The sequence below is a fragment of the Equus caballus genome, chromosome 11, assembly GCF_041296265.1.
Source record: "Equus caballus isolate H_3958 breed thoroughbred chromosome 11, TB-T2T, whole genome shotgun sequence".
In the NCBI taxonomy this organism is placed as follows: domain Eukaryota; kingdom Metazoa; phylum Chordata; class Mammalia; order Perissodactyla; family Equidae; genus Equus; species Equus caballus.
Window position 1 is genome coordinate 29,826,230 of NC_091694.1, and position 14,840 is coordinate 29,841,069.

At 35.1% G+C, this 14,840-nt stretch overlaps 1 protein-coding gene across 14 annotated transcripts in view; it reads left to right on the forward strand.

Annotated features, from left to right (window-relative positions):
- Window positions 1-14,840, forward strand: part of STXBP4 (syntaxin binding protein 4) — a 156,120-nt gene that overhangs the window by 43,343 nt on the left and 97,937 nt on the right. For all 14 annotated transcript variants that reach the window (XR_011422993.1, XR_011422990.1, XR_011422992.1 and 11 more), the window contains exon 11: window positions 11,199-11,288. Coding sequence is in view for 8 of the 14 variants with exons in the window: in XM_001503277.7 (XP_001503327.5) it covers window positions 11,199-11,288 (90 nt within the window). In the remaining 6 variants the exon portion in view is untranslated. The remainder of the gene's footprint in view (window positions 1-11,198; window positions 11,289-14,840) is intronic.

Genomic DNA, 14,840 nt, shown 5'->3' on the forward strand with positions numbered 1-14,840 from the left:
TGTTATGCCAATAATACATGCTTCTTGGATAAATATAATGCAATAAAGATTAATTTACAGTCAAAAGAAAAATTTCACCTTGATCCCCTCCATCCTCCTCTTTCACTGTCCCCTCATGCTACTCCCATCCCTGAATTTACCACAGACGAGTACTCATGTCATAAGTATATACTCTGAAATTTTACAGTCTGAACCATCCTCAGGTAATCAGCATCCAAATCAAGACACACAGCATTAAAGAAATACATTACCAGGACCCTGATGCTCTCCTCCCCCCGTGTTCCCTCCCTCCCCCTCCCTCAGTCAAGCTACCTACTCTTTTGCCTTCTAACAACTTAGATTGGCTTTGCCTGTTTTTGTGCTTCATGTAATTGAAATTGCAAAATCTGTTAACTTCAGAAGTCGTTTGTTCTACAGGACTTTGACATTTATGTTGTCAAATCTTTCAGTCCTTTTCATTATAGATTTTTTTGTATGGAAGACTGACCCTGAGCTAACATCTGTTGCCAATCTTTCTCTTTTTGCTTGAGGAAGATTGTCACTGAGCTAACACCTGTGCCAATCTTCCTCTATTTTATGTGGGATGCTGCCACAGCGTGGCTTGATGAGCAGTGCTAGGTCCGTGCCTGGGATCCAAACCTGTGTACCCCGGGTCGCTGAAGCAGCGTGCACAAACTTAACCGTTAGACCACAAGGCCAGCCCCTCATTATAGATTTTTGATGTCATTATGTTATTAAGGAAGGTCTTCCCAATTTATGTGATATATAATTTATATGTTTAATTCACTGAAAATTTATTCTTGTCTATGCATAAAGTAGTGCCCCAAATGGATAACCATTTGCCCTTGTCCCACCGTCATATATTTGATAACCGTCCTTCTCCACTTTTGCCACTAATTTGATATACAAACCTTATCATATACTAAATTTCTATCTAGATACACAGATCTGTTTCTAGACACACCACTCTCTTCCACTGATTCATCTCTCTCTACCAGTACATTATTATTTTAATTATTCTAGCTTTATAGTCTTAGGTTCATTGCTATCTGGTAGGGTAAGTCCTTAATTTTTTTTTTTTAACTTCTTGATGTAGATCTTTTAGATAATCTTTAAAAGCATTTTAACATGGTAATAAAAATTCAGGTGGGACTTTTTTTTTATTTGAATTGCATTGAATTTAGAAGATGGTTTGGGAGAAATGAACAGGGTTTATTTCTCCATTCATTTAGGTCTTTATTGATGTTTTGGAGAGAGAATTATATCTTGCTTAATATATGTCTTGAATATTTCTTGTTAGGTCTGAATAGATATGCTATAGTTTTTGATGCTATTGGGAATGGGATTTTTTTTTACTGTTATATTTTCTGATTGATGATTACCAAAGATATTAATTTTTGAATGGTTATTTTATGTGATGCCACTGTATTAAACTCCCTTATTTCAGTTGTTTTTTAATTATTTCTCTTGGGTTTTCTAGGGACACATTTGAAATTAATTACATTTTTGTCTGTTTAACAAATTTTTACTTTTTCTGAATACTGTTGAATAGGAGCAGCAAAAGTGAACAAGAACTAAATTTCCATGATATTTGAGCCATTTTACATATTTACCTTTTTTAAAAGAAGCTAGCCTTATCTTATTTAAGTAGGTTTTATACCATTTCTATTTTTCTGGAACAGTTTCAATAATGGAAACTTTATTTGTTCTTTTAAGGTTTGAAAATGTTTCATATGCCAAATGATCTGGGCCTAGGTCTTTCAGGAGAGGAGATAGATCCTACTTTTTAATGTCTTCTGTGGTTATTCTATTCAAGTTTTTATCTTTTTCTTGAATAATTTTGTTAATGTACATGTTCCTAAAAAAACTTTTCTGGGGCCAGCCCGGTGGCACAGCAGTTAAGTGCACACGCATGTTCCGCTTCGGTGGCCCGGGGGTTCGCTGGTTTGGATCCCGGGTGCACACATGGCACCACTTGGCACACCATGCTGTGGCAGGCATCCCACATATAAAGTAGAGGAAGATGGGCACGGATGTTAGCTCAGGGCCAGTCTTCCTCAGCAAAAAGAGGAGGATTGGCAGCAGTTAGCTCAGGGCTAATCTTCCTCAAAAAAAAAAAAAATTTTTTTTTCTTTTATCAAGATATTAAAATTTATTAAAGATTAACATGGAACTTTTTTTAGGTTTTTAATCTTAATTTGATGATAGTGCATTTTATTTCATAGATGTCCTACATAATGTTTACAAAGTAGTCACGCTCACAAGTTTTTATTTTCATATTTTAATTATCACTCAGTATACAATATTTCCATTGTGGTTGCTTCTTTGACTCTTATTTTGAACTTTTTTAAACCTTTTCTAGTTTCATAGTTCCTTTTTTTTTTTGAGGACGATTAGCTCTGAGCTAACATCCACCACCAATCCTCCTCTTTTTGCTGAGGAAGAGTGGCCCTGAGCTAACATCTATGCCAATCTTCGTCTGCTTTATATGTGGGATGCCTGCCACAGCATGGCTTGATAAGTAATGTGTAGATCCACGGCCAGGATCTGAACCGGCAAACCCCAGGCTTCCTAAAGCAGAGCACGCAAACGTAACTGCTATACCACTGGGCCAGCCCCTGTAGTTCCCTTTTGGTTACTGATTTATAGTTTAATTCCGCTGAGGTTAGAGACATTCTATATGCTGTTAATCCATTGGCCATCTACCCAGACATATAGTCAGTTTTCTGAAATGTCTCCCATCTTTTGAAAAGCATGTATATTCTGCACTTGTGGGGTACAGTGCTCCCTGTATGTCAGTTAGGTCAGGGTTGTTAACATGTGCTTCAAATTTTTTCTTTTCTTTTTTTTCTTCTTCAAATTTTCTATTTCCTTACTCTTTTTTTTTTTTCGGTCATCTTTTATTGTCTGTTACTGAGAGAGAGGTGTTTTAAAATTTCCCCAATTTAGTTCTGCTAGTGTTTGCTTTGTGTTTCATAAGGCTGTAGTATTAGGTATATACAATTTTAGATTTGTTATGTCCTGAGAGGGTATTGAATCTCTTCATCTTTCTAATGTTTCTTGACTTAAAATTAACTTAGTCTAATTGTGTGACTATGCCACCTGTCTTTTAGTTGATGTTTTGGTTTGGTTTCCAATGATTATAAATATTTTTCTTTTCTAAAGAAAACTGTTATATAACTCTTTTAAATGTATCTAATGGAATCTAAATACTGTAGTTTTTGATACCCGTAATCATTTATTTAAAAGAAAATTCATGCATAAATTCTTATCTCAGAAATTTATCATCTTTCCTTTTTCTCTCTTATTTCTATTCTATATTGCCCTAGAATGTTATCCTGATATATTATCATTCAAGCATACAGTATGCTTAAAAACCTTTCATTTATCACCCTTTTTGCTGCAAAAAAATTTAAGTAAATTAGAATGTATTTGTTTTAAATTCACCGTGTTTTCATAAGCTCTTACATATTCAAATTTTCTTCTGAATTGAATAGTAATTATACTTATTATTGGCACACAATCAAAAAATATAATGTAAATTTTGATCAGTTATTTTTATAAAGGTAATTTTTAAAATATAAATTTATATTTCAGTGGGATGGAAGGAGGATTATTTGCAGTCCAGCTATGTCACTTATAAGATTTCCTTACTTGCCTGGGTGCTTCTGGACTCTACATTCTGGTGGTTTGTTTGTCTTCCTAAGTCTTAATAGAAGACGCATTCTCCTACCTTGTTCTTCTTTTTAAATATTCTTGCCTAATCTTTGCTCTTGTCCATATAAGTTCTAGCAAAAATCTTACTGTATTGAATTTATAGATTATTTTGGGAAGAAGCAACATCTTTATAAGTTTAAATCTTCCTATGTTGAACATGTTTTGGCTTTTTATTTATTTATATCTTTTTGAATGGCATAAATACATTTGGTATGTTTTTTTCCAATACAGGCTTTATTAATCTTTTGTTAGATTTATTTCTAGTTCTCTTACACTTTTTTTGCCATTATAATAAATGCTTTTTTTAAAAATTAAGACTTTATTTTTTTTTGAGCAGTTTTAGGTTCACAGAAAAATTGAGGGGAACGTACAGAGATTTCCCATTTGTCCTGTGTCCCCACACAGGCATGGTCTTCGCTATTATCAGCATCCTCCGTTGGAGTAGTACACTCATTACAATTGATGAACCTACATTGACACATCATAATCACCTAAAGTCCATAGTTTACATTACAGTTCTGTGTTGTACATTCTCTGTGGGTTTGGACAAACTTATAATCACATGTATCAATCATTTTTACTGCCTTAAAAATCCTCTATGCTCTGCCTGTTTCTCTCTCCACACCCCTGTCCCCAACTCCTGGCAACCAGTGATCCTTTTATTGTCTCTATAGTTTTGCGCTTTCCAGAGTGTCACGTAGTTGGAATCAGACAATATGTAGCCTTTTCAGATTGGCTTCTTTCATTTAGTAATATGCATTTAAGGCTCCTTCATGCCTTTCCATGTCTTTTTAGCACTGATTAATATTCCATTGTCTGGATGTACCACGATTTATTTATCCATTCTCCTACTGAAGGACATCTTAATTGCTTCCAAGTTTTGGCAGTTGTGAATAAAGCTGCTATAAACATCCATATGCAAGTTTTTGTGTGGACCTAAGTTTTCAACTCCTTTGGGTAAATACCGAGGAGCGCAATTAGGGGATCATATGGTAAGAGGGTGTTTAGTTTTGTAAGAAACCACCCAGTTGTCTTCCGATGTGACTGTACCATTTTACATTCCCACCAGCAATGAATGAGAGTTCCTGTTGCTGACAGTGAGATTTCCCCGAGACCTAGTTGTTTGGAAACTCACAGGAGACCCAGTTCTCTCAGAATCGAGGCATTGATTTCTCAGAACTGATTCTTGTAGCATTTGCTGAAGCTGTAGGAGCACAGTTTTCCTTCCACTGATTCGGGTGTTACGTGTTTATCTACCTGATGTTGACAGCAGAGCATTGTTTTCTTACTGCCAAATAGTTCTCAAGGAGACCATACCCACTTTTGATGAGGAAAGGCAAAGGTGTTTGGATGGCTTACAACATAAGCAAAGTAGGGGACTCAGAGTACTTTGTAGGAGCATGCAGAGCTTTCTTAGCAGCTGCAAAGAAATACTCATGCTCCAAATCAGTAATTTGCTTCCTTCTCACCAATATGATTTTAAGACAGATAAGAATATATTCAATCTGTGATACTTTGATAGCCAAAGCCAAGTGCTATGGTGATTGTGCAAGGTCTTCTACGTGCCAATAACTTCCTGTTTGTGGCTTCTTGTTGTGCAACAGTCACTGTATCAATTTATAATCCTTTCTGCTTGTCAGGACACAGAAGATATCCCTGTAAAATGTTGATTTTATTTTCACTTGAATCCACAATGAAGAATAGATTGTACTTCACCACACTTGCATATGTAACTGAAACAGAAGGCCCAAAGAATTACTTACCTTTTCTACATCATTGCATTCTTATTTAATATCCAATTCTATTTCATTAAATATTTGGTCTTACAATTCACTAATGGGTCCTGTACCACAGTTTGAAAAACACTGTAAAAATCACTGCTTGTGAAGCAGCTCACCAGAAACAAAGCAAAAATATCTCATTATTTTGTAGTATAATTCCTAATTTTTTTGAGTTAGAGAGCAAGTATAGTGCCTCATCTGAAGTATATCAATTGATCTGTGGTTGAGGATGCTGACAGCCTGTGAAGGTGGGGAAATTCCACTCTGGTTACCCCCTCAACCATCTTGTCACGAACAATAGAGTCAGCTTTGATAATCCATCTGTTAGGGATGCTTGTTTTTTACTCATATGTTTCCTTTTTTTGGCTTGTCTTCTCCTTAATTCACTTTTTAAAAATATTTTTACTGAAGTATAATGGACACACGGTAAAGTACAAAAATCCCAAGTGTCCAACTTGATGAATTTCTGTTAGTATCTTATGTGTAATCACCACTCAGAAGGCTCCTTCATGCCAACATCCGACAGAACCACCACTCCCACATTTATAGTGGAACCACTATTCTGCCTTATATAACGTAGCTTTCTTTTGCCTGTTCTTGAACTTCATAATAAATAGAATCATACAGCATATATACTCTTTTATAACTAGCTTCTTTCAATCATTATTTTGTCTTACTCATAAGATTTCTTGAGATGCTTCCTTTAAGAAGGAAGAATTGCTGAGTCAGTATAAGTCAGTCCTACTTTTCTTTAATTGAGAAAAAACTTAGTTTTGGAATAATATGGCATTTAGAACGAAAAATATAATTATCTTACTGTGATTCTAATCATCATTGCTATATTAAAAAATTCACACCGTGCTACACCTGCTGCTGGCACAAGGTTACACACTGAAGAGGCAAGGTTGGAGCCTACATTAGCAGTATTCTAAACTTAGCAACAGCAGACCATAGTCCATCATAATATGATGGGTTTTCTACACTAATCAAGTGTCGTAAATGGATTATCTTAAAATTACAGAGAGAATACTGTAAATTCCTAATTTCACAATTGGAGTTCTTGCTAAATCAATTTAATGGATTGCAACCATCATTTTAATGAGTGAAATAGAATAGAATGGAAAATATCAAAGTGAATTGTATATAGTAAGAGTGAGTATACAGCTATTCCACTGCTGGATGTTTATCCAAAGAAAATGAAAACACGAATGCATAAAGATATATGCACCCCTATGTTCATTGCAGCTTTATTCACAGTAGCCAAGAGTTGGAAACAACCTAGCTGCCCATCAAGGGACAAATGGATAAAGAAGAGGTGGTATATATACACAATGGAATACTACTCAGCTATAAAAAAAAAGATGAAATCTTGCCATTTGTGACAACATGGATGAACCTTGAGGGTATTATGTAAGTGAAATAAGTGAGACAGTCAAATATCGTATGGTCTCACTTATAAGTAGAAGATGAAAACAACCACCACAACAAACACACACACATATAGATACAGAGAGTAGACTGGTGATTACTAGAGGGGATGGGGGAGGGAAGAGGGTGAAAAGGGTGTCAGGGCACATGTGTATGATGATGGATGGTAATTCGTCTTTGGCGCATGAACATGATGTAGTCTACACAGAAATTGAAATATGTACACCTGAAATTTCTATAATGTTATAAACCAGTGTTACCTCAATTAAAAAAAAGTCTTTAAAAAAAAAATGAGTAATGTTTCACTTATACTGAGTCATGATATAAATGGTGTTTTCACTGTGTAGCAATAAATACTTTATAACCACTTCATTATATATTCATCTGTAAAACATTAAATATATATTGAACAACTACAATGTGTATGGCATTGTGTTTGGTGCTCCAGCACATGTTGTTAAAGTAAGTAAAACTGGAGCCTGTCCCTCAAAGAACTTAGGGTATAGTGTAGGAAAAGTCATGTACACAAATAAGTATATTAAAGAATGCAGTGTGATAAGGCCATAGTGATATTAGAGCTTAGAACATTCAGAGAAGATTCGTAACAGAGTTGGCAGTGGAGTGAGTTTTGAATGATAAATAGGATTCTTTCTGCTCAAGAGGTAAACAGAGAGTGGTAAGAGTATTAGCATGAACAAAAATATATATATAAAGTGATGGTAAACAGAGAGTAATCTACTTTTTTAGAATAGATAATTGAGTACATGCAGGTCAGTGAAGGAAGTTAGGCCTGAAAGGGTAAAATTTGTACTTTTCTCAGTAGTCAGTGGAGTCATTAGGGAGATTAGTGACATGATCAAGGTGATATTTTAGAAATAGTCATCTTTAATAGTGTGGGTTATCTTGGAAGGAAATGAAACTGGTGGTAGATAATCTAGAAAGGGGACAAAGGAAAGAGTCCAAATACAGAATAATAACTAAACTATGGTAAAGGTGAGGAGAGTGAAAAGGAATGGAGAAACAGAGCTACAATATTTACCAAAAACAGCAAGTATATCATCAATAAGACTTGCATTTAGATATAAGAACCAAGAGAGAATGAGTTAAAGATAATTCCAGAGTTTTGATTAGAATGCTTGATAATATGATGGTACCGATAATAGAAACAGGGAAATAAGAAAGGTGAAGAAGATAATGGGTTGTGTTTTAGAGAAAGTTGGAGATGCTGACAGGTAACCAAAGGGCCGTTGGAAATAAGGAGTGGACACCAGGAGAGGAATTTGGGAATGATTTGGAGGATGGTAGTTGAAGCATGGCAGTGAATGTCATCACTCAGGGAGAGCTTGAAGAGAAAAAGGCAGAAAGGCACAAACTTTGGGGAACCTCCCCATTCCCCCATTTAAGGAGTAGAAATGAAATTAAGTCATTATTACCAGCCTAAATATTCTGATGGGTAGGTGAGATGACGGGAAATCAAAAACCTAGGAAGAGAAAATTGCAGGAACAAATGGCTTGAGCAATGTTGTATGTAACAAAGGGGTTAAGAAAGTTGATAGGGGACATTTATTTTGTCAAATAGGTTTACTGGTGACACTGCAAGTACTTATTTTTGAAATGTGGGGATGGGAGGAAAGATGTGTAAATCAGGTTATAGGAAGTAAAAGGAGTGAGCAGGGGAAATGGAGAAAATAAGGGAATACACAGAAATTTTAAGGAAAGGAGGTAATTGAATAGGTTCCTGATGGAAGGCTTTATCAATAAAATTAGACTGAAACAGGTGGTCATTTTGTTCTGTTTAAGATGAGTTGAGGTTGGGAATGTGGCCAGTGGAATAGTGGCTATCCAGAATTGATACAAGTGAAATAACTTAAAAATGATGATGGTGGAGCAACAGTAGAGATGAGGTCAGACCCAGACAGCACAGTCCAATGACCTCCCACAGTGTCTCTTGGTATCTCCATAGAAGACTTGAGAAAGCAGAGTGGAAATGATTTACAATGTCATTTACCAGGTATTGCAGAGGTCAGGGAGCTGAAGGGTGGCAAATGATATCATGGGAGCCAGGCAGGAAAGGGATGTAAGAAGGTAAGGAGGATAAAGTCCAAGAGTTGAAGGTAGATTAGAAAGCAGGTATCAGTCTAGAATCATTGATGTTAATTAGCAGCAATTCATTTCACTTGCTGCTTGCTTAGTTGAAGCATATTTGAACTTTTTTCTTTTCTTTTATGCTTTTTGGTGAGGAAGATTGGCCCTGAGCTAACATCTGTTGCCAAGCTTCCTCTTTTTTTTCTCCCCAAAGCCTCAGTACATAGTTGTATGAACTATTTTAACGAACTATTTTAAACAGTCACTGAGCACAAAGGGGCTTTTCAAAGAATTCACAAGTAATATTTATGGCCAGTTCTCTGCCTATAAGTTTTTGCTGCTTAGCCTAAAATGGCAAAAGAATTATAAAATATGGTTTTGGTTTTTTTGAAAGTCGTGGTTTGTTCTATGACTGTTCAGTATAGTGTTTTGCCTCCCAAAATGGTACCATGGATTCTTTTCTGCGTGATCTGCCTCCATGTTTTAAGCTCAGAAGCTTATGATTACATCCCCAAGACCCCAGTCCATACTTTCTCTTAGTAAATTCTTATAGCCCTGTTACCTAAACTCTTCTTTAAACTTTTGAATTCTGCTTATTTCACTTCTTCAGATAACAAGATAGAATAGGCCCATCTGAATGTTGATGTTAAGGCCATTGGAAGCCTCACAGGAAAGAAAGTTAGGTTTTCTAAATCCTACGTTTCTCCAACTTATCTGACCAGAGGGAGCACTACCACCGTCTCCACTGCCCAGGTTTGCTTTTGCACAAAACTAGTTAATATTCTGTGGAACACACTTTGGGGAATGTTATGTTTGAAAATGTATCCAAAACTAATCTAGAATAGTTTAAGAATGAATTATATGAGTGTGTGTGTCAAGTACTTAAGAGAGAGTAGAGGAACAGAGACAGATGAAGAATATGAGATCATGTATATTTTGGACGATGGCCATAGACAAAAGCAAATATGTCAGGACAAAAGGAAAAATAATGTTTAGGAAAAATATTTCTTCCAAAATTTGAGGAATTATGCCTACTTCTGTTAGTCTAGGATTTGGAAAGCAAATCTGAATTTATCATTTCTATTCCACCATGATTTTTGTTGAGTAGTTGATAAAAATCACAGACTAATGTCAGACCTCTGTGGGAATCTTGGAATAGCCATCTGTTAGCTGTGAAACCTTAGGCAAATTACTAACCTTTTGAGCACGTTTCCTCGTCTGTAAAATGGAGACAAGGTTATAGTAAGGATTTAATTTTGAATATACATAGTCCTTAGCAATGTATCTGCACTTAGTAAGCTCCCAAGAAATGGTTGGTATTATTAATTGTTTGTATTATCTGTTCCTACTCTGCATTCACCTCCTGTCTGTGCTTTAAGTCCATATCTATATAGCAATTGCTTTCTCTACTTAATCCTTTAAACTATATTTTATATACTTTATTTTTAGTTCTATTATGACTTCTACGTAGAAGATAGTTATGATTAGACTTGGATTTTTATCTCTGATAAGTTTGTCATTGTTTTTTACCTTGTAATTAACTGTCAGAGAGATTATGCTAGAAGTAAGAGGAACTGTCATCTCTGCTATTTTCTGTTGTTGTTACTCACTTGTGCATGAATTATTAATATTATCTTCAAACCACAGTTTCTGTGCAGGAATCTGTTTAAACCACTTGGCTGTTACTTTATATTTTGTTTAGTTAAAACAAGACACATAATCCATTAATACACTTTACTGGGTTCCTGTAAACCATCTTGGTTGGTAGTGTCCAGCATTTTGTTAGCCATGGATACCATGTTCTTGGAGTGGATGTCTTTAGGGAATAGTTTATGTCGATAAGTCGTAAAGTCTTTTTGACATTATAAACACAGTCTTGGAATTTGAACTTTTAAGGAAAATTATATTGTTAAAATAAGAATCATAAAGATGACAACAGAGTATGCATACCTTCCAGTCATCTAAATTCTGTTATAAGTAACAACGATGTAAGGTTAAGCTTAAAGGAGTGAAGTTACCCCACGTTACCTTAATATTCTCTTTTATCTGGTTAAATGACTCCAAAGAAAGAAACTGAATTTGTTATTGGAATGCAAAAGCATAAGACTCCTTAAAAAGGACCTTTGTGTTCGTCCTCATAATTGGCGTCTAATGCATGACTTTCCTCTTATATTTTAATGTTGACAGCTTCTTCCCTGTGAATCCTTAGAAGCAAATGAAATGGAAAGCCTTAAGCGTGAACGAAATGATGCTTTGGAAGAAGTGAACACACTTAAGGTAATCTCCAGTTTAGCTTCCTTACATTTTCCTTAGGAAAAGGAAAGAAAGTTATCTTGTGTTAAGCTCTGACATATTGGGGCTTAGTTTTATTTTTAATTAAAAAATATTAATATGAAATAGCTTAATATTAATCTCAAATAATGGATATTGGAGAGTAATATCAAATAATTCAAAGCTAATTTATTTCTCAGTCAGCCTTTAGAGAGTTAATTTTTTAGTTCACACACTTATTATTCATCTTTCCATTATCCTTGTAAGATTCAGTGTGACAGTGGCTTTTGCTCATACCTTCCAGTCTGACTACTTCTCATCCCTTTTCTTCCTCACATTGGTGGCAAGGATGAGGAGCCAGCAAAGTGAGCCATGACAGTTTTGGATCCTCAGGTGTTCATTGGGAAATACATTTTCTCCCATGTTCACGGGCGTGCTGCAGGGACATCTTGTTTTTGCTAACGTAATTTGGAATTAAGGCAGTATGATTTAAGGGAAGAAAAAACACACAGTATATGTCAGATATGCTTTAAGATTTTGAGTCTCTTTGTATATTTTCATTCCGTTTTTAGTAGAATATTAAATTTAAATTATATCCTAATTTTTATAGAAAGCCATTATATTTTCCAAATCTTCAAGAAAAGCAGTGTAACTACTTGATTGCTGTTAATTTACCGTAGGAATATATTTTAAAATTATTTTTAGTTACTTTCTGAAATAAGTGGAATTCTATTGCTTATTTATTTAATTTTCATTAAAGCAAAATCTTTATATAAAAAAAAAGAAAGACATTTCCTTGCTACCTTAGTTTTTACATTCTGACCTCTAGAGGAAGCCACTGTTGAGCATATCTTATTTATCCTTTCAGAGAGTTGCTCTGTATAGCTAATCATATGTTAAAAAATAAGTATATACATGTATTTTGACTTTTACATAAATCACTTCATACATTGTACACTTTCTTATAACTAGCATTGTATCTTGGGCTGCTTTTTAGGTTAATATATACAGATCTTCCAGATTCTTCTTAATGGCTCTCCCAGCATCAGATGGTTCTGTCCTAGGTTATTTAGCCACTTCCTTGTTGACGGATATTTAGGCTATTTCCAGTTTTCCATTATTAAAAATAATTCCATCATAAATAGCTTTGTAGGTGTATCTTTATGCAATTGTAGAATTGTAGAAGTACAAATTGAGGAGCCAGCCTAGTGGCATAGTGGTTTGGTTCACGTGCTCTGCTTCGGCAGCCCGGGGTTCGTGGGTTCAGATCCTGGACACAGACCTATGCACTGCTCATCAAACCATGCTGTGGCAGCATCCCCCATACAAAGAGGAGGAGGATTGGCACAGATGTTAGCTCAGCATCAGTCTTCCTCAAGCAAAAAGAGGAAGATTGGCAACAGATATTAGCTCAGGGCCGATCTTCCTCACCAAAAAAAAACAAAGTACAAATTGAATAAATTTCTGAAAGTGGAATTTCCTGATCAAAGGATATGGGCATAATTGATTTTATATTTGTTACCAAATTCCCTTTCAAAAGTCTTTACCAATTCATGTTCCTTCCAAATGTATATGAACATTTTATTACTAAAGGTCTATTTTATATACTTCTTTTTATAACTTTGAAACCACTATCTTTCTAAAGTTTTTTGGTATAACAATTAAGCGTTAAGATGCAAAATATAAATTTAGTTTTAAAAATAAATTGACAATAATTTCCTCTTATTCTCTTCGAAAACATCTCCAATGTTTGTTACCTTGGTAAAATAGCATTTTTATATAATTTATCTCTTCATAAACTATTAAATCTTATGGTTCATCAGAATGTTCAGAGTTTTTGGATCTTTTTCATTTCTTTCATGTTTATTATTATTAAATTTAGTGATATATTTCAGTTTTTTATTTGAATATCAGTATTAATTATTAGAATTTTAATTTAAAACTGAATTCATGTAACATTTAAAGAAGGTTTCCCTCAGGGCCTATTCAATAGATCAGGATTCACATTTAAAGTTTATGAAATATAACTGAATATATCCTAGTGTGACAAAACCTGAGATCCCAGATAAAACATATTCTGTATTTTATCATTTCCTTTACCTGAGTCCTGTCTATAGGCTGAGAACTGCTTGTTTAGCTATATAAAAGTGTGTACGAAGCAATAAATATTTCATTAGAGGTAATGTTTGTACTTTCAGTTTTTCTGCTTGTGTTGTCCACACACACAAAAATATCAGAGGTTGTTAAATGGAGTACGTAGGATGAGTAGACAGCCTCTCATCGCTCCCATTGTCTTGTGACATCTGTATTCTTCATGTCTGATTTGAGATAGAAATAAAAATGAAACCAAGATATTTGGTGCCAGTGGCTAATTTTTATTTTGCAAGAATGATTTTTAAAAATGCTCTGTGCTTTATTTAACATAAAGCCTTTCTGCAGAGTTCACATTGCTACTGCTTTGCAAAGCTGAATAAAAATAAATATAACTTTCATTTACAGATGCAAAAAACTGGGACACAAAGAGGGAAGGTGACTTGCCAGAGCATAAAAGCACAGGAGCCAGCGGTTTCTTGGCTCCCAGTCTGTGGCAGACTCATTAGATTGCTGTATTATATTCATCTTCATATACCTGCGTTTCATCTCTTAGACAGCAGTGAGCTGAAATATACTGGAAAGCAGGCTGCTCTTTTTTTTTGAGGAAGATTAGCCCTGAGCTAACATCTCCCACCAATCCTTCTCTTTTTGCTGAGGAAGATTGGCCCTGAGCTAACATCCATGCTCATCTTCCTCTATTTTATATGTGGGATGCCTGCCACAGTATAGCTTGATAAGGAGTGTGTAGGTCTGCACCTGGGATCCGAACCAGCAAACCCCAGGGCCACCAAAGCAGAATGTATGACCTTAACCGCAGTGCCACCAGGCTGGCCCTAGGTTGCTTCTTACAAACATTGCAATGTTGCCATGAATATTTACCACTCAATTTAATCTTCAAGCACTTCTTCTGTTCAAGTTTATAATAAAATAGGTCTTTTTTTTTCGTGAGGAAGATTGGCCCTCAGCTAACATCTGTTGTCAATCTTCCTCTATTTTTTCCTTGAAGAGGATTGTCACTGAGCTAACATCTGTGCCATCTTCCTCTATTTTATATGTGGGACGCTGCCACAGCATGGCTTGACGAGTGGTATGTAGGTCCGTGCACAGGATTTGAACCTGCAAACCCCAGGCTGCTGAAGCGGAACATTCAAACTTAACCACTATGCCACTGGGCCACCCCTTAAAATAATTCTTAAATTACTCTTAGTATTTCTGATTCAGTCAATAAAATATGAATTTATTTATGATATACTTAACAAACTTGAACATTTTAGGGTATATGCTTAATTTTAAGTTCAAAGATGATAATATTTGATTTGCATGTGTAATATTATTCTATCTTACTAACTATTATTTTATAAATTGGTTATGCCAGTCATAACTTCATTTTTATGGATAATCTTCCAAGGATAAGCTAAAGTAAGAAAACCATGGTCAACCCAGTTCCATGTGTTCTCTTTCGAA